Raw genomic sequence first — 19,704 nt, forward strand, 5'->3', positions numbered from 1 at the left:
AATCAGTCACCAAGCTGTCCTTTTGGAGTCTTGTGGCCAAATAAGAGAAAGCTGTCCTCCAACATTGCCCCTCCAAAGTGCGCCACCTCCAGTGAGCTTCCCTGTCACGCTCTGCCTATGGAGAGCCAGCCCCCCGCCATCCCTCCCACCCCCCCACAAAGCATGGGAGTGCTGTGCAGGCAGCTGTGTGGCCTGACAGTCTCTACCAGTCCTGCTGTCCCTTGGCTGAGAATCAAACCTATTTCTGGATGACAGGGAAGTGTGGACTCTGCTGGCTGTGTTTTCTGTGGAGCTCAGGGGAAGGGAAAGGCCAAGCCATTTCTAGGGTGCTGTTGGGAGTGGTGAAAAGGTGCTGTTGGGAGTGGTGCTAGGGTGCTGTTGGGAGGGTGCTGTTGGGAGTGGTGTTGGGTGCTGTTGGGAGTGGTGAAGATGCCATATCCTTTCCAAGGGACACTTTTCCTGGAAAGCCCCTGCAGCTTAGCTGGCTCTTATCCTGTGAAGCCAGCTCTGGCCACCAGGGGGCAGGGCCATGAACTCAGCCTGGAGGGAGCCTGCAGGGCAGCCGGCACTCTGGAGGGACAGACAGAACAGGCCATCAGGTGCAGACTGGAGAGGTAGGCAATGGGATAGAAGGGAAGATGCCTGGGGTGGGTGGAAGTCAGTGCCCTTAGGTGCTGGTACCTGTCTTCCCTGCCACCGCTGCATCAGGCTTCTAGGCCTTTGGCTGTCAGTGCCGGACTGCACCCCATAGGCTACATGGCAGTCACCGTGGAATCCCCCAGGTGCCACCAGGCAGCATACAGGTAACACGCCTGGAAGGTCCCCAACAGCCTAGCTGGACATGCTCAAGACACTCTGGGACTCCTTGTTTGGTGGCACAAACTCCAGGACCCAGTGAGGGAAATGGGAACACACCAGGCTGAGCAGTTTGGCTAAATCCGTTTTATTCCAAAATAAAAAGCAAAATAAACAGGAGTTGCATCACCAGGGAGCCACGACCCCATCCCCGCCTCCTTCCTCTGTCCTATACTAGCAATAAATAAGTTTCCCAGCCACAAATAATTATTAGAACCTCCTCCCCATGTGCCAGCTCCAACCTCAGCTAGGTATGATACAGGGGCGGCCCTACCCTCTGGAATATACAAAACCTTACACAGACACAATATGTACACTGGGGAAGGGTGGCCACCCCAGCAGCCTGTGCCCTCGCCTGGTCCACAGTTAGCCCCACTGTCCTGCCTCTCTGAATAAGAAGGAAGCCCCACTGAGGGAAAAGTTGCTATTGTGAGAGTAATGGGGCCATCAGGCCTCCTCCAAACAAACCACCTCCACCAGCCTCTGGCTCTTAAATAGCAATCATCACCATCCAGAAATTTAGGAACTCAGCCCTGGTCAAGGTGGCAAAGGGTCTGTTTGTCTTTCCCCATTAGACAGAGGTCTTGTCCTGCTACCCTAATTGTAAAGGGGTGCCTGGGAAGGGGTGGTAGGGACATGGTGGCAGTGGAGACTCCAGCCCCACTTCTCCAGGCTTTGCTGACAGGGGCCTGCTTTTAATTTTTATTTTTATTCCATGACTTTGAAAAAAAATTACATAAGTTCTTCTCCATAACTTTTTTTGTAACTTTTCATAAAACTTTTTCTACTTTTTTCCCACAAGTTTTTTTGCCACAACTTTTTTTACATTTTTTAATCCCATAAATTTTTCACCCCATAACTTTTTTTAATCCCATAACTTTTTTATTTTGTGTTCTTTTAATAAATACTTGCATAGTTGTATTACAATTTTGTAAAAATGAAACATATTATCTCAATGCAAGCATGCCCAGCATTTGCACAGTATCAATACCTTTAATACTATAGTTTTCAAGAAACACAAAATAAAATTTTAAGGCAAAAACAACACTTTGAAACAATTTAATGATTTATTACATTACAGTAGCATCACACCAGTAGTCAATAATGCCTCTCTAGGGAAAAATCTTTCAGTATTTCCATGACACATTCTGTTCACAAGAATTCATAAATTGGTAAAATTCATTCTAAGAAAACTTGGCAAATAAAGCTTTGGACTGGTATTGGCATTTCTTTCTCTGCTTTTCCTTCCCACTGTTTCTTTCTTTTATACTACAGTATTCATATTTTAAAATGTTTTAACTTCTTTCAGAACATTAAGATAGCAGTTACATTGTTTAATAGTTATATTATTTTAAAATGACTCTAAGATAAAGTTTTAGAGAAACTATATTATGGATAGGGCTGATTGACATTTTCAAATTTTCTAAAAATCAGCTTTGGTTTTAGAGCTGATATTTTTTCATTTCTGGAAAATCTATCAGGTTTAATCAAATACTTTTAAAATGATTATTATATATTGCAATCTTTAAATAGGTGTTTTGATTCTTCCTACAGAAATTCAGATGTATTCAGTGGAACTCACATTTTAAAATTCTGTGTTTCTGTTGAATTCTAACATTCCAATATTGCCTTCTAAGCAAACTGAAAGCTGCCTTATACTGAATGAGGAAGAGCACAAATACTTGGCTGAATGGGGTATCGCAAAAGACGGCATGCACTTTGAAGAAAGACTTAAGTTATTGTCATACGATTTCCATTCTTTCTAGCTTTTTCTTAAATATATGACAAAAACCTACACAAAGAGTGGTATTTCAGTCAATATAGTAAATTTATTTTCCAGACTGACCTTCAGTTTAATATGCCAGTGTGTGATTTAATGCATAGGCACCTGATGAACACATTATTGTCAGATTAGTTACAGATGCTAAACGCTACCTGAAGGTCATTCCTAGTCACTGATATTTATTAGGGTAAAAGTGAAGTGATTTCAATGATAAAAGTATCTTTGAAATAATTTATCAATGTATTAGATAAACCCAGTTTCAGAATGATAAAACAAAAAACGTTAGACCAAATAATGTGGCTAATTAACAGTGGTCTGATTTCTAGCATGAGGGTTTAAAATGCTCTTAAAGTAACTGTCTTTAAACTGAACTCAAAGAATGCAAAAGCGGCAAGTTCAGAAAACAAAAGGCAAGAACAGGACTTTAAGTGCATTTTAAACCCTCGGGCTAGAAATCGTACCACTGTTAATTAGCCGCATTATTTAGTCTAACATTTTTTCTTTATCATTCTGAAACTGGGTTTATCTAATACATTGATACATTCATAAAATTTGGAAGAGTCAGTTGAAGTCACAAGGATCGAATATTTGCCCTCTTTCAATGAATGCCAGCAAATCTGTTATTCCATCGGTAAAATTGTATTGTTGCTCTCCTGTTAATGTCATATTTATAGAATTATCATGAGGATGCCAAATGCTAAAAATGGAGATGGTCTGGTAAGTAGAAATCCCCACCCCAGGGAGCACACATACGTATCTCCCTGCATCCGAATAATGTGATGTGTTCTGGAACACAGACATTAGAACTTCATGAAGTTTTAACTGCTGAGTCTTTCCCAAGCATCATCAAGTTATGATTTAGGCAATATATGACTGAAATGCGTTCATTCATCATGCATAGGCACAATCACATAAATATTGCACAAAATATGTCCCTGACTGAAACAGAGAGGTACAAAAACATATTTCACTCTTTGTAAAGAAGTCTGTGAGCAAATATAACTGTGTGATTGTATAGACACATTTCCTGATAATACATTGACATTCACAAACAGTAGATTGCACTGCAGTTTGGAAACATTTTAAGTTGCATAAACTTCTCCTTGATTTTCAAAGATAGTATAATACTGTCTACTAAAACTCCTTTTTGTTTCAACTAAGTACTGTCACATATATTAGTTTATAATAATGTTTCTATTATTTTTTAAAGTGTTTTCCACTTAAGGAAAAGAAGTAAATTCCTATGTCAGAGTAACCAAGGTGGTTGAAGAATAGGTATTAGCCAGAGATGTCTAGATGGTAAAATCAATCTTCAAGCCTCAAAGAAGCTCCATGAACAGAGAGGAACGCCAGGCACCACACAGCTTTCCTTCACTCTAATTCATTCTTGACTAGAGCCTGTATGCCTGTTCCAGGGACATTTGAACTCATAAAGGATTTCTTATGATCGTCACTAAATACATTAAGAAGAACGCCCACCAGTGCCCTTTTGTGAACTGAGGCATGTAGTCATGTGATTAAAACAGGGAACATGAACTCTGACTTTAAAATGTATTGTAGACACAAATGCTCTAAGCTAGGAAAGGTTTTCCACATCCACAGTCAACGATGGGAACCTTTCATTCCTCAGAAATAAGCCCTTTTTAGGTCATCAAAAAAGAGTACAACTGCTGCAGCTCCTGACGCAATATCTTCATGAGCCCAGAGCACATACAAATCCTAAGGGAACCACCATAATACAGCGCTAATTCTTGGCACTGGAACAGATGAAACACACTCTGTCCTGCACATACCTGCCAGAGGAGGCCACTTTCCTCTTCTGTGAGATTTAAAAAGCTCCCCCAAAAGGTTATTACTCCCATCACCAACACACAGAAAATGGAGGAAAGGCTGTTTCCAGTTCTCGGCCTTTAAACAACTCTAAATGTCAGTACTCACAGTGGCATATTACAAAGTAATAAACAGTGCACACTTGGGGGCAAACTACATATTGAGCTAATGAAGAGCTCACTGTGATTAAGATTAGATCAAACAACAGTAGAACATAGGCAAATTTTGTCTCAATTCTGTAGTGAATATACATGCTGCAATAACATTAAAGAAGCATGGCAGCCTATTCCAAACCAACGAGAACAATTTTCTGCAAAGAGTGGGTCTTTGTGTGTTTGATCTCCCACCACATAAGGGCAAACTCGATATGCATGCTAATGACCTACAATTATGAAATTAAAAAAGAAAAATGCTAAAGGATGCCAGAGTGAACATCAGTGAGAGCCACAGAGACCCACTCTCTTTTAACTTTTTACAAATAAACTTAAACTATAAATTAGAAACACAAATAATCATGAGTGACTCTAACATTCAAATGAAGTAAATGAATTGTGTAGGAGATTAACCCCATAACTCGGTTTCTTATTTAAAAATTTCTTGAGCAGCTCTTTGATGACAGTGATGTTTATCTCCTTCTTCTCAGCAGCCAAGCCCAGCAAAAGAATGGCACACAGCAGTTGCTGCCGAAGCCTGGGTGCTCCTGTTGGTCCTGCACGATTGGCTGTGTGGTAGGGTTGTCATAGAGAGGACCCTCCCTGGCCTCTCCTTGAGCAGAGGAGGTGAGGCTCACTTCACAAAGATCTTTGGAGAGAGGGAGGCGGGGATCTGAGCACAGTGGGAGAACCCCTCTTCCTGCCTGCCCACCCCGCCTGAGGGCTCTACTCACCACCCTGCTTGTCTGCAGCCCCAAGTTCCTGGGGGGCTGGGGCTCCTGGACTGGGCTCATCAGCAGGGTTCTGGGCAGCAGCCAGGAATTTTCTGTGACCATTGTTGTAGTTGCTATAAGCCGCAATACCATCTGCTGCAGCTCCAGCAGCTTCACCTGGAGGGAGGGGTGCTCAGCTGTCATGCCGCTGCCTGCACCCACCCTCACACCCACCCCCACCCCCACCCCCACAGAGATGTTGCACACCCTACCTTCATCTCCTCCCTGTCCTGGGCCAGCCTGATGATGTCCTCCTCCCAGTGCCGCATCTTTGGCACTGCCCCCTGGCTCTGTTGAAACGTGATGGATTTTCCTGCAAGAAGACAGGGCTCAGATGCTGGGGTCCCTCTGATGGCCCTGCAGCTCCCCCTGTGGTGCCCTGGCCTCCCACTCACTGATGGCATCTCTCTCGCCAGTAGTGGATGAAGCGAAGTTCTTGTTTGTTCACCAGCTCACTCAGGTCTGCCTTCTCCTCCAGGTGGTCCATAAAGCCGCTCTGGAGCCAAAATATTGCGGTCACATCTTGGCAGCGACCTGCCCTCAGGTGGCATTTTCAAGTCATGGAGAAGGTGGAGGTGAGTCCTGGCATGGGCCAGCTTCTCCATGACTTCCTGCAGGGCCCAGTGGGTCTCCCCACTCACAGACTTGCCCCCAGTCCCTGGGGCTGGGACCACTGCCTCTGGCTCCTTCAGGGCAGGGGCCACCGGGTGAGCCAGGCACTGGCAGCACACCCTCTGCTTTTTCACCTGCTCTTGTAACCGTGCTTGCTCCTCCTGGACACTGGCTCCAGCGGACTTGAAAATCGCCACCTGAGGGCAAGACATGAGCATTCTTGTAGGGGCATACACACAGCAAATGGGGCAGAGAGGTGGAGTGCAGCCCCTTCCCTTGGGGCCTCAGAGAGTACACATTTGTTACGGGTGAAATGGTGTCTGACCACTGGCTCCCAGAAGGGGTGAGGGTCCAGAGAAACCAGAATGCAGGGAAACTAAGAGCATAAAGGGGTCTTGGAGGGACCACAGAGGAAGGTGGCAAAATGGGTGCAGGGGGAGTCAGGCTCACCATGGCCTCCCTGCCCTCCAGGTCCTCTGAGATGCTTGGCATGGGCCGAGGTGCCTCCTCCTCCTCACTGTCCAGATGTCCTCCTCCATCTCCTGTGGGGGGTGGCCAGAGGGGTCTTCAGACAACCCAACAAGGGAGGTACTGTGGGCCCACCTCTGCCTCCACCCTCACTGTGTAACCCTGAGCCAGCCCCTCCCCAGAGAGGAATGAGCTGCTCTTCTTTATTTGTACTTTTAAGAATCAAAATCTTGCTATTCCACCCAGGCACACTCCCACTACTGGTCGATGTGGGAGTTCTGACCTGCTCTCTTTCTGACCTGGGCCAGTTCAGCCATCCTTAGGCAACTTGGTGGCCCCCTGCTCACAGGAGGTCAACACACTGATGCCGAACTTAGTGCAGGCACCCGGTCGGCATAATGACCAGCTGTTCTAAAGGTCTCTTCCAACTCCTCAATCCTATGCTGCTAACAGTCCCCCCTTCCTCCTGGGGCTCTCTCCTCTTCCTCTGAGCGGTCTCCCATACCTTCCCCAGGGAGAGCCATGAGGCTCAGCTGGGTTGTTAGCTGCTGGTTCTGCTGGCTGGTAGCTTCCAGGTGCTCCTAAGGGGACAGGAAAGAGTGAGAAGGGATGGAGTTTGCCAGGTCATCCCCTTCACGGCCCTGTCCTCCACAGCTCCCTCCCCTGGGTCTCCTGCAACTTTTGGCAGGCCATCTCGGCCACCGCTTTGCCCCAAGCTTCCTGCTGCTGCAGCTGGTTCATGAGCTGGGTCTGCTGCAGTCACTGCCTGGGCAGCGCCTCCTTCTCAGAGGTCAGCTGCTGATAGGCGGCCACCTGCTGCTGATAGGTGGCCACATACTGCTGCAGGTGACCCAGGTAATGGTCTGGCTGCTGCTGCAGACTCTGAGCCTCTTGGCTCTTCAGCTCCACCTGCAGGAAGATCCTGGGCATGAGAGCACGTGGTGGCTGGTTTCCAGATTCTGGGCCCATTAGTGGGGTAGCGAGGGCACTGTGGGGCTCTGTCACCTGCCCAGGCCCCTGGCCCCTTGCTCCAGGCCTAAGTGACTGCCTCCCTTTCCTAGAACCCCATGCCTCCTTCCCCAGCCTCAAATCTCATACCCTCTTCTCATTTAATCCTCAGCACCTCTGTAAGGAAAATGCTAACTTCCCTTTGAAGTTAAAGAAACAGACTTTGAGATGAAAAGTACTTGAATGGTGACCAGTGGAACCAGGCTGGAATCCAGTTTTAATCTAAGGAGTCTTTTTGTTTTGTTTTGAGACAAGAGTGTCACTCTGTGGCCCAGGCTGGAGTGCAGTGGTGCAATCTCAGCTCACTGCAACCTCCACCCCCTGAGCTCAAGCGATTCTCATGCCTCAGCCTCCTGAGTAGGTGGAATTACAGGCATGTGCCACAATGCCCTGCTAATATTTATTTTATTTTTTTGTAATTTTAGTAGACATGAGGTTTTACCATGTTGGCCAGGCTGATCTCAAACTCCCGACCTCAAGTGATTCTCCTGCCTCAGTCTCCCAAAGTGCTGGGATTATAGGCATGAGCCACTGCACCTGGCATAAGGAGCCTGTTATACCACCGTCTCTTCCCCTGTGATTGGGGGCTCCATGCCTCTAGCTGGGATGATGATGTCCAGACCTGAGACGAGCCCAGGGCTACCCACCTCTAAAAGTCAGAGGGCAGGAAGCAAGAAACAGTCACAGTACTGCTCTGGAGAGTGCTGGGGTCACCTGCCCCCAGGCTGGAGCTGCCCCTGGCTTGGCACCTCCCCTCCCCAGAGGCTGCTGCCCACCTCACAGCCCTTCTTGGATGGGGTGGAGGTTTCTGTCTCCTTCACCTCACCAAGCTTCTCCTGTAGCTCCTTTACTTGCTGCTTCAACTGCAGTGCGCTCTTGTGCTCATTGTTCTGGACATAGAGAAGCAATCAGCAGCCACCCACTGCAGCTGGAAACCCCAGAACTTGGTGTCTGCCTCCCATGGCACCAGGAAGGGTGGAGGCAGGTTAGAAAAATCATCCCCTCTTTCCCACAGCCACCTGGCTCACAGGTGCCCTTAGAAGTAACATTTCACATGAGGGCTACACTGCCCCATTTTAGAGGTGGGGAAACAAAGGCCCGGAGGGCTAGGGAGGAGGGCAGGCTCCCCCGGTGGGGCAACGCACCAGCTCCTCAAAGATGCTCTGTGGCTTGGCCAGCTGCTGAAGCCTCTCCTGCTGCTCCTCAAGCCTCTCCTCCTGCTTCCGAAGCCTCTCTTCCTGCACCTGAATCCTCTCTTCTTGTCCCCGGTTCAGGAGGCTTATGCGCTGATTGTTTTTGACTTGGGCCTGGAGCTCTCCTGCCACTCTCTCTAGTTCCTTCCTCAGGTGCTGCAGCTCCACCTTGGAGGACATTGCTGGGGGCTCTGGGGGCTCTGGGGGCAGGGGTTCAGCTGAGAAAGGAAGCAGATAATAAGGGCCTCTGGATTCTCAAAAAAACAAAACAAAACAAAAACCCTCCTCTTGGTGCACAGCTCCTCTCAGACTCCCCAAACTTGGCCTCACTGCTTATGATTCCACGCACCGGGATGGTAGCCAGTCTTCCAAACCAGTTTCAAAAAAAGAGCACTGCGGGTGACTGACAGTGGGCCCTCCTTGCTGATGGGGACACTGAGACACTGAGACTTATTGAGATGACAAGACTTGCCATCTCCTGGCACAGACCTCTTTCCCTCTGCCTCAAAGCCCTTGCATCCACCTACCTCCCTGGGGCATTCTAAGCCACCCTCACAGCCCTCTGATGCCAATCCTGCTCCCAGGTCATGCCAGCCCCATCTTACCTATCTGGTTTTTCAGTTTGGACAAGCTCCTCTCCAGCTTTTCTATCCGACGCATATCATTCTTCTTTTCATTCTTTAATGTGCAAACCTGCCGAAAGCACAAGGGGAAAGGGCCCTGGAGAGAGGGGCTGGTGGCTGGACAGGCTGCCATCTCCCTCTCTGACCCCACCTCCACAAAGCCCAGACCCATGACCACCTCTGGCTGTACTATTGCCATTTTAAAGATGCCCAGAAAGATCCAGTGACCTATCTAAGGTGGGGGTGCTGAAGGGTCAGATCTCACCTCCTGCGACATTTTTCTCATCCTCTGCTGCCACCGGGCCCTCTCTCCTTTTAGATGTTGCACACACTCGTCTCTTTCTAATTGGGCTTGTTTAAATGACTCCTTCAACTGCAAGAATGGGCACAGAAGTTAGGAAGGGCTGTCACTGGTCCTCTCCTGCTCCTGGCCACCTGGGGTCATCTTCCTTCCACATCCATCCCTCAGAAAACCTCACCTGTGTCACCTGCGCTTTCAGCAGTGCCTGCTCCTGGATGGAGTGCTCTAACTTCCACTCCATACGTGCTTTACTGTGGCTGGAAAACTGGATGGTGAAGAGTGACCAGTTTCAATCTGGTGAGCCCGGGCCATTCCACACAGTGCCCCTTAAAAGGGCTAGGGCTAGGCCCAATATACAACTTGCTCAGTAAAGATCAAGGCATTTCCAAGCCCGTGGTCTGGTTTTTAAAAGAACTCAGTAAAGTTGGAAGGGACAGGGAATGAGATTGAATTTATAGCTGGCTAACAGTGGCCCAGAGAGATCAGATAATATTGCTATTGTTATTACTGTTATTATTACCACTGTTTGAACCTTTGTGGAATGCTTCACCAGGTACAATGCTAACAATCCCGTTTAATCCTCACAACCACCATAGGAGACAGTTACTATGATTACCTCTTTTGTATAGATGAAAAAACATGGAGTATTTGAGGTTAAGTGCTTGCCTGAGTTCACTTAGGCAGAGCTGGGATATAAACACCCAGGTCTATCCAATTCTCTAAGCCCATTTTTCTTGCTGGGGATGGGGGCACAGATAGGAAGGGGAAAATTAATCTTTTGTTCACTTTTTGAAAGGATGATACATTCGCATAGTCCAAAACTCAGAAGGTACAGAAGGGAAGTATCTCCCAGCCAACTTGTTGCTCTCTCCTGAATTTTTTATGAATGCTTGCAGACATGTTTTATGTATATTATCATAGTATGTACACAAACACACACATGCACACATTTCCTCTTTCTATAGAAATGGTAACATACTAGAAGTACTCTTCTGTACCTTCACAGTACAAGTACCCAATACCCCACCTAGGACTTGCCCAAGACCACAGCCAGGTAAGGGCAGGGCAGGCACTTGGCCTCCAAGCTCTGCGTCCAGTGCTCACTCCACACAGTGCCCCTCAACTCACCCACAGCAGCTGACTCAGCCCCAAGCTGCCACTAAAAACCTTTTAAAAAAGCAGCAAGAAATGGCCATGCTGCCTTCTGGGCAGGACACTCCATCCTGCAGAAGGGACCTTTAGGCTCACTCCTCCATCTGTGAAGCCAGGCTCCCAGGGGATGGGGCAGGTGGTTGGACTCACCTGGTTTGCCTTCTTCTTCTGTGTGGCGGTGACAGCAGAGAGAGCCTGCTCTAACTCTCTTTTACGCTGCAATGAATGTTGCAGGTGGATAGCCAGATCCTTTGACTCTTCTGTAATGAGAGAGTTGAGATGGGTCCCAAAGGACTCCCCCTGAAGACCTGTCAAAGTGCCAGGTTGAAGGATGACAGGGTGCCCAGATTCTCACCTTCAAAGTATCTGAGAGAACGTTTCATGTGGTACAGGTGTGTATTTAGCTTCCCTTTCTCTATGTTCAATGTCCGGATTTGAACCTTTGGGAGAAAAGCCAAGCAAGTGCTGAAAGAGAAGGAAAGAAACATTCTCCGGAGGACAGGAGGAAACTTCACACCCTCCACTCACCTCTAGCTCCCTTTCGGCTTTCTGTTTCTTGTTGTTTGCTTTCTTTTCCTGTAGGAAGAGGAAGACAGAGCTCTCACCAGGGAGAGGCAGAGATGGCACAGCAAGAGACATGCACCCAGAATGCCACCAATGCCCCAGGACAGGCCCACCCATGGGACCAGGTTATCAGGGGCCCTGTGGGGATGGGGTGGAATCTGAGGAGTGAGCCTTCTTCCCCAGGCTGAGAGTAGGTGAGACGAGACTGGGGCCTCTATGTCTGAGTGCCCCCCAAACCCTGCAGTCATCTTGTGAGCAAACAAAGAAATCACGTTACTTCTTCCAGCTGATGTTCCACTTGTTTCTTCTGTTGTTTCTGTGGGGAAAGTCAAATTAAGGTGATGGAGGGTGGCCCCCTCAACTCTATTCCCCAGACCAGGAAGCGGTAGGCAGGGGCCAGGAATGGATTTTCAAGGCAAAGTTCTCAGACATAATGGGAACACGAACTGGTAAACTCTCCTCAAGCTCCCAAGGACAGAGGATTTGGGTCTTTGTTGGCTTTTGCCCACAGCCACAGAACTCAAAGTCTGAATCTGGAATCTCTTGAGAGGACAGCAACATAAACCTCTAGAGACGGAGTTTCAGAAAGGCCCCTCCTTCTGGCAGCTTGTGATTTAGAAAAGTGGGTTCATTCAATAAACATGTACTGAGCACGTACAGGCCAGGTATGGTTCTTCACAGCAGATATAGGATGGAAAAGGACAGACAGGAGCCCTTGGCCCTGAGGTTTCCTTTCTAGTGGGCCTTTAAATCTCAGACTCAAGAGCTAACAGAGACCTTTGATACTCACTACCTCCTCTGGAAACACGAGCCTAAAAAGGAGAGGTGGCTTGTTGAGAATCAAAGAGCAAATTAGGGACTGAGTCATGGCAGAAATACAGGGCCCCTGATAACCAGTCAGGCTACCAATTCCCCGAGAGGCAACAACCCCAGGGCTTGTGTAGCAAGGACTCGAGCACGGGTGTCTGGAGAGGAGAGAGTTGGCAAAGAGGGCAGCAAAAGAAGAGCCATGCTGCATGCTCTGGGGTCCCTCCAGGTGAGGCCTGGGTGCCCCAGCTCCCTACTTGTCCTGGGCACCAGGGGCCCCCAGCCCCTTTCTTCAGGGCCCCAAGGGGAAACTGGAGCCCAGGATTGGCAGTGTGGAATCAGGGGACCCCACTGGACTCTTACCAAAGATTTGATGGTGTTCTTCAGTTGACTGATTTTTACGGACCTTGAATCCAGGACTACTGCTAGTTCTTGGCATGGGCTCTGAGGCACATGCAGAGAGGAAGAGGTGGGGAGGAGTTGGGGGAGAGGTAGAGAGAATAATCATTAGGGCTGGGGTGTGTGTGGGCTGTCTCAGCTGGCAGAGGGGCACCCAGTCCCACCTGGAGGAGGAGGTTGGAGGGTTGACCTGAAGGGTCACAGCACCTGTGCCCAGAGCCTCTTACCTCCAGATCCTTCAGGGTAGCAGATGATGTAGGGCCTTCCCTGTGGAAATCTCTTGCTGACTACAAGAGATGAGAGCGCATATGGAGATGTTCTGTCCCCCACAGTGTCTGAGTCCTCTGACTTCCTTTCTTCCCCATCAACTGGCAACATTTTCTTTTCTGCCTGTCTTGGATCCTTTGTCCCATAACTCCTTTATGCTAACTTCTCTCATGGTTCTTATCTCCCCACCATCCCATCCTGGGGCCCTTTCAGTGATTCCTGATGGCAAGTGACTGTTCTCATTGTCCTGGCTTCCCCTTGAGACTGGGGATGAGGAAACTCAAACAGCAATGACCATATCCTGGGTGTCCTGAGTGTTTACAGCAGGCCATGTACTAGGGATTAACATAAAAACAACAATAACAAATCTCATTTAAACTTCACAAGTGGAAGTCAAACAGTATCACCTCTGTTATACAGATGTGAAAAGAGAGGCCCAATTAGGTCAAGAATCTTGCCCTAAATCATAGCCCTAGCAGAGCAGATGGAGAGGCAGGATTCAAACCCAGAATTCCTTTTTTTCTTTTTTTTGAGACAGAGTCTTGCTCTGTCACCAGGCTGGAGTGCAGTGGCACAATCTTGGCTACTGGAAGCTCCACCTCCCAGGTTCACACCATTCTCTTGCCTCAGCCTTCTGAGTAGCTGGGACTACAGGCACATGCCACCATGCTTGGCTAATTTTTTTGTATTTTTAGTAGAGACAGGGTTTCACCGTGTTAACCAGGATGGTCTGGATCTCCTGACCTCATGATCTGCCTGCCTTGGCCTCCCAAATTTCTAGGATTACAGGCATGGGCCACCACACCCAGCTAAAGCCAGAATTCTTAACCAGTACCCAGCAGTCCATCTACAATCTTAACAATTACCCTCTATTGCCCCTTGGCCCCCCTGTCCCCAGAAGCCTGGCCAGCCAAGACTCACATCCCCAGGTGACTGGCAACCACCGGAAGTGGCTGTCTCAGGGATACTGCCATTTGTTTTCCTGTTCCTGTTCACTCCTGCTGGAACTCTAGGGCTGTTTTTCTGCCAATATTCTTTTAACTGTCGGAAAGAAGAGCAGTAATACTCATGAGAACTGTCAGCCCCTACAGCCACATCCTCCTTTACAGTTTTTACAAAATACACTTACACACCATCTGATTTAATGACGCCAACAACAGTACAAGGTGTTGTCACACTCACTTAGTGACTGAGAGGGATTGATATCATGGCTAGAAAAAAAAAAGAAAAAGGCAATACTGGAACTTTGAAACTCAGTCTTCTGACTCCAAGCTCTGAGGTTTTGCCAAGAATCAGCAGCTGCCAGGGACCAAACCCAGAGGCAGAGGTAGAAAAGTAAACATTAAGTAGGCAGGAACTGTATGCCATGTGGTTTAGAGTCATACATCCTCACACATCTGTTAGTGTGAAGAAGTGCACCAGTACCCCTCAAACTTTTATATCAATGTGTCCTCATGGCAGAAGGCAGCCTTTCTCTTAAATCAGAATTTATCAGAAAGAGGACAACCCAAGCCTCATTTCAGAGAGAAGTCTGGTATGCTCTTAGAAACCTAAGTGACTGTCATCCCTAAGTACACTCATGTTTTTTCTCTTGATCTCAAGAGAATCAAGGGAAACTGATGCTTCAGAAAGATGTCCCACATTTATCCTGTGGCACTCAAAGTACCCAAGGTTGAGATAATATGAGGAAGATTCAAGGTGTCAAGTTCAGTTTCCCAAGATCTATTCCACAGAAGATGAGCGAATCTCACTTCAGAGACCACTGACTGAAGGGCAGTCTGGTCCCAGAACCATGGAGAATGAGAATATGAGGTGGAGAACTCAGAAAAAAATGTTAAAATCTCTCTAGAAAGTAGAAGCCTGGGAGAAAACCAAACCAAACCCATTCTCTCATTGCCACCCAGAGATACTGTCAACGTTTTGAGTTCACGGGGGAAGTGTAGGATTTTCCCACCATCAACATCTGTAAGGGAGTGAGGCAGCCTGAAACCGCTTGCTCCTAGGTCCCAGTCTCCATTCCCCTTCCAGCTGGAAATTTGTGCTGTGACCAGAGGAACCAGAAATGGGGTGAGAATGCTTAGGGGACTGGGTCATAAGATCAAAGGCCAGTCTTGCAGTAATGACAGTTACAGGTGGACTGTGACATCACTACATTCCACTCCTCCTGGTGGGGGGAGGGACCATGTCAGCACCATGTCCAAGTCGCCGCTCCATGATGGGGGAGGGAAGTACAGGGTTGGGACCCAGCTCCTTGGAGATGCCAGCACAAAGAACCCAGGGAGGTCGACCTTGAGGCAACAGGAGGGGAGGGCAGAGTCTGCAGCAGGGAGTCCCAGCAGTCACCAGACCAAAGGGGGTGGGGCCTGGATCCTTGGAGATGAGAGTCCAAAGAGCCCAGGGAGATCAAGCTTGGGGCAGCAGGAGATGAAGGCCCAGTAATGGAGTGGGAAGCCCCAAGAGTCACCCACCCAATTCACCCTGGGGTGATTGGTGAGGGCAAGGACTGGGCTGTTTGCTGAAGGGGTGGGGCTGACTGACAAAACTTTGGTGGGGGTAGCCCAGAGGCACCGGGGTTGGGGGGCCCAGTCCAGTGTGCTTCAGGAGTTGTATGGACTCTGGCAGGGGTCTTGTCATCAGAGGGGATCTGTGGCTGGTTTGAGGGGCTATGACCTAGTGCGTTTTTACCTTTTTCTTGGCTGCCGCCAATTTGTTCTGTTGAGTTTCTTCTGCCATCGCAGGGTGGGTAGGGAGGCAGGGTTGGGGCCACGTCAGCGAAATCCCAGTGAGCACTAATCAACACCTCCAGTCACCTACCAGGCAGCTGTGTGACTGAGCCAGAGGAGGCGTAACCAGGGCCCCAGTAGAATGTGGAATAGGGGTGTGGCCTTAATGCTCCAAGCCCATTGGTCAATGAGAAAGATGAAAGGGAAAGGGGGTGTGGCCAGACAGCAGTGTGTCCAGAGGGAACTGTGGCTCACAAGGAAAGCTGCCCATGCAACCGCTGTCCCCACCCACTCTAAGAGAGGGGAGAAGCCTCCCACTCTGGAAGAGAAGAGGGGCCGGCTTTTGCTTTAAAAGCTTTCAAACTTTAAAAAATATATGTGTGTATACTTTATATATATGTGTGTCCGTGTGTGTGTATCTATGTTTTTCTCCATAGCTGTCTTCATTATCCAGCTTCTATGCAAGGTCTATGATTTTGGCCTACAGTTTTCATCTTTGATTACAGTACAAAAATTACCAGTATTACCTTAACTGAGATACAGATCCTATAAAAATGGAAAACCCATAGCATGCTTGATGATTAATGAGGCAGACTATATTATCCAACATTCTAATAAGATAAAATAATCACAATGATTTCTCTTTTTTGGAAAAATGTTTCTCTTATTCTCCTACGTTTTTGTTAAGATTTTTTTTCTTAAACATGTCTAATATCTGTAAAAACACAAAGCTTTTGGGCTGGGCGCAGTGGCTCATGCCTGTAATTCTGGGACTTTGAGAGCCCAAGGTGGGTGGATCATGAGGTCAGGAGATCGAGACCATCCTGGCTAACGCAGTGAAACCCCATCTGTACTAAAAATACAAAAATGTCCGGACATGGTGGCAGACACCTGTAGTCTCAGCTACTTGGGAGGCTAAGGCAGGAGAATGACATGAACCCCCGAGGTGGAGCTTGCAGTGAGCCAAGATCATGCCACTGCACTCCAGCCTGGGCTACAGAGCAAGACTCTATCTCAATAAATAAATAAATAAATTCATTAATTAATTAAAATAAAAAATTAATAGTAAGAGCAATGTGAGCAAAAGATGCAATGAAATAATTTAGAAAGTACAAACTATTAAAAAGTAGATTTTAAAACTTGTGCAATGAAGTCAAACAGCACCCAACGAAAACGTATACCCTTACATGTTTGTTTAAAAAGCAATTTAAATTACATTGATCCACTAAACTAGGAAAAGCAAAACAAACAAAAAGGGGGAAATAATTAAGACATAAGGAAAAAGTAAAAAAGAAAAACCACTAGATTTAAAAAATAAAACTAAAGGAGAATTCTTTCAAAAGACTGAGATTAAAACAGGCAAGCCTCTGATAAGTAATCAAGATAAAGAAAACTTTGAAGAGAAAAAGGCATATAGCCACATGTGAATATGATGCAAAAAGTGAAAACATTGCACATCTTTACAACACCTTAGAAGTATGGATGACATGTTCATTTTTTTTTTTCTCAGACAGAGTCTCGCTCTGTCACCCACGCTGGAGTGCAGTGGCACGACAAGCTCCACCTCCCGGGTTCACGCCATTCTCCTGCCTCAACCTCCCGAGTAGCTGGGGCTACAGGTGCCCGCCACCACGCCTGGCTAATTTTTTGTATTTTGGCTTAGTAGAGATGGGGCATCACCATGTTAGCCAGGATGGTCTCGATCTCCTGCCCTCGTGATCCACCAGCCTCGGCCTCCCAAAGTGCTGGGATTACAGGCATGAGCCATCGCACCCGGCCAAAGTGTTCATTTTTTTTTTTTTTTAAGAATCTACAGTTATGAAAACTAACTGAAGTAGTGGAAAATCTGGGGACCAATACGCAGAAGAAGGAAAAAGACAAAGACTCATCCTCCATATTGGATACTTATTTAAACCAGAATTTGTCAGCCTCAGCAATATTGATATATTGGGCCAGATAATTCTTTTTGGAGGGTTCTCCTGGTGTGTTGTCGGACATTTAGTAACATTCCCTCTACCCACAGAATGCCAATAAGACCTCCCGACCATGACCAGTTGTGACCACAAAAACGTCTCCAGATATTTCCAAACGTCCCATAGGAGGCAAAATACTCCTGCCATTGAAAATTACTGTGTAAACCAGATCTACATCCTAGATCTTAGAAAAAAGATGTAAAGCTTCCCAACTCAGCCCTGCATACCCTTGATACTGAAATGAAATAACAGCCTTAAAGGAAGCAAACAAAACTATAATCTTATTTAATACAGAAGTAAAAATGCAAAAATAAAATATTACCATAGCCATTCTAACAGTGTTTACTATAGGAATGCAAAGATAATTCAAAATTAGGAAAACTTCATCAGGCAATTCACAAATTATATTTCTACATATAATTGAAGGCACAATCATGACAAACAAAGTAGCTCTATATGCATTAGGTCCATGATCTATTCAGTGAAAAACACAAGTTGCAGATGTCTTACAGAAGGAAAACTTAACACTGAACACATATTTTCACCATTTACTCTTTGTCCTGAGGCTCCAATAGAAATACAGTGAAGAATAAACATTGTATGAGCACACAATTACAAAAAAGGAATGGGGTTACCAACAGAAGAGAATTCATCTTCATTAGACAATGACAGTAAATGGAAAATGGTTAATTAATGGAGCAAAGCAAACAAAGGTGGAGGTCAGGAGGATACTGAGAACAACGAGGCTAATTTGTCCCACAGCAACCTGGAAATGATCTAGACTCAGACACGAGGTACCCCCGAGAGTGGGACTGATAGGCAAGACTGAAAACAGAGATTAACCAAAAGCCCAGACAGAGAACACGTTTTCCAGGCCCTGAAACACACTGCTGGCCCCATCTCCTTAAACAGACCCCAAGCAAACATATCTACCTCAGGCAAGAGAATGTAGATTTTACATCCAGAGGAATGGAGTAGTTCCAGCCATCATTTATGATTGCACCAGGAGATAAGATAGAGGGATGGAGGATAACAATTAGGAATCAGCATACATTCCTCCTAAAAGCTATCAGTTGACAAGTCTTTGCCACAAAGAACTCCCAATCAATTTTTATTTATTTTTACTTTTATTTTTACTTATTTATTTTTTTGAGACAGGGTCTTGCTCTTTCACCCAGGCTGGAATGCAGGAATGCAGTGGCATGATCACAGCTCACTGCAGCCTCAATCTCCTGGGCTCAAGCAATCCTCCTGCCTCAGCCTCCCAAGTAGCTGAGACTGCAGATGGGTGTCACCACACTTAGCTATTTTTTTTTTGGTAAAGATGGGGTCTCACTATGTTGCCCAAACTAGTATTGAGCTCCTGGGCTCAAGAGATCCTCCCACTTCGGTCTCCCAAAGCACTGAGATTATAGGTGTGAGTCACCACACCCCACCTCCCAGTCTTTTAGTACCTCTCTCAAATATGAATGAACAAATAAAGAATGAAAAAAAGACTACAGGTCAGGCACGGTGGCTCATGTCTGTAATCCCAGCACTTTGGGAGGCTGAGGTGGGTGGATCACCTGAGGTTGGGAGTTCCAGACCAGACTGACCAACATGGAGAAATCCCATCTCTACTAAAAATACACAAATTAGCTGGGCATGGTAGCACATGCCTGTAATCTCAGCTACTTGGGAGGCTGAGGCAGGAGAACTGCTTGAACCTGGGAGGCAGAGGTTGTGGTGAGCCGAGATCACATCATTGTACTCCAGCCTAGGCAACAAGAACAAAACTGGGTCTCAAAAAAAAAAAAAAAAAGACTACAAATGATAAGCAACATAGAATAGATATTTAAGGAAAGGCTTTAAAAAGAAAAATAAGACCAGAATAAACTAAGAAAAAAATTATTAAAGAACAAAGAGATGCCAGGGAGAAGACAGAGTATCAAAATCACTTCATAAGGACACTTGTAAATATATTACATGTATAAAACAAAACAGAATATGAATAAGAAATAATCAGAGAAGAAAAAGTTCTTAGAACTCATGCTTCATCTTGGGAGTTGGTCGCCAATGAGCCATACCTCCTGTCATCATGTCCTTAGACAGGCCCATCCATAGTCAATCTGGGTTGGCCCCAACACTCACTTTAACCTATAGCATGTGGTAGAAATGACACTGGAGCTGTTCCAGGTCTAAGCCTTAAGAACCTCTGGCAGCTTCATTTCTGTGCTTCTGG

General features: G+C 46.7%; 1 protein-coding gene across 3 annotated transcripts; it reads right to left on the reverse strand.

The window, feature by feature from the left end:
• Positions 1 to 1,828: 1,828 nt before the first annotated feature.
• LOC100451396 (golgin subfamily A member 8M-like) lies at positions 1,829 to 16,548 on the reverse strand. 3 transcript variants are annotated; one of them, XM_054532497.1, is made up of 20 exons: positions 15,473 to 16,548; positions 13,709 to 13,828; positions 12,748 to 12,807; positions 12,485 to 12,565; positions 11,592 to 11,630; positions 11,279 to 11,326; positions 11,106 to 11,190; positions 10,901 to 11,010; positions 9,777 to 9,863; positions 9,563 to 9,670; positions 9,280 to 9,367; positions 8,627 to 8,892; positions 8,303 to 8,371; positions 6,979 to 7,054; positions 6,456 to 6,547; positions 6,140 to 6,202; positions 5,789 to 5,889; positions 5,606 to 5,706; positions 5,355 to 5,510; positions 1,829 to 5,269 (listed from the first exon to the last, which is right to left on the reverse strand). In XM_054532497.1, exons 1-20 carry the CDS (start codon positions 15,518 to 15,520, stop codon positions 5,094 to 5,096), a joined length of 1,974 nt encoding a protein of 657 aa, XP_054388472.1. In that variant the 5' UTR covers positions 15,521 to 16,548; the 3' UTR covers positions 1,829 to 5,093. The 3 variants fall into 3 exon arrangements, with proteins under 3 accessions (XP_054388472.1, XP_054388479.1, XP_063572202.1); XM_054532504.1 differs by lacking the exons at positions 8,303 to 8,371; positions 9,777 to 9,863 and having other exon boundaries at positions 15,473 to 16,546; XM_063716132.1 differs by lacking the exons at positions 8,303 to 8,371; positions 11,592 to 11,630; positions 12,485 to 12,565; ... (1 more) ...; positions 13,709 to 13,828; positions 15,473 to 16,548 and having other exon boundaries at positions 11,279 to 11,528.
• Between the last annotated feature and the right edge of the window lie 3,156 nt (positions 16,549 to 19,704).

Source organism: Pongo abelii, chromosome 16, assembly GCF_028885655.2.
Source record: "Pongo abelii isolate AG06213 chromosome 16, NHGRI_mPonAbe1-v2.0_pri, whole genome shotgun sequence".
In the NCBI taxonomy this organism is placed as follows: Eukaryota; Metazoa; Chordata; class Mammalia; order Primates; family Hominidae; genus Pongo; species Pongo abelii.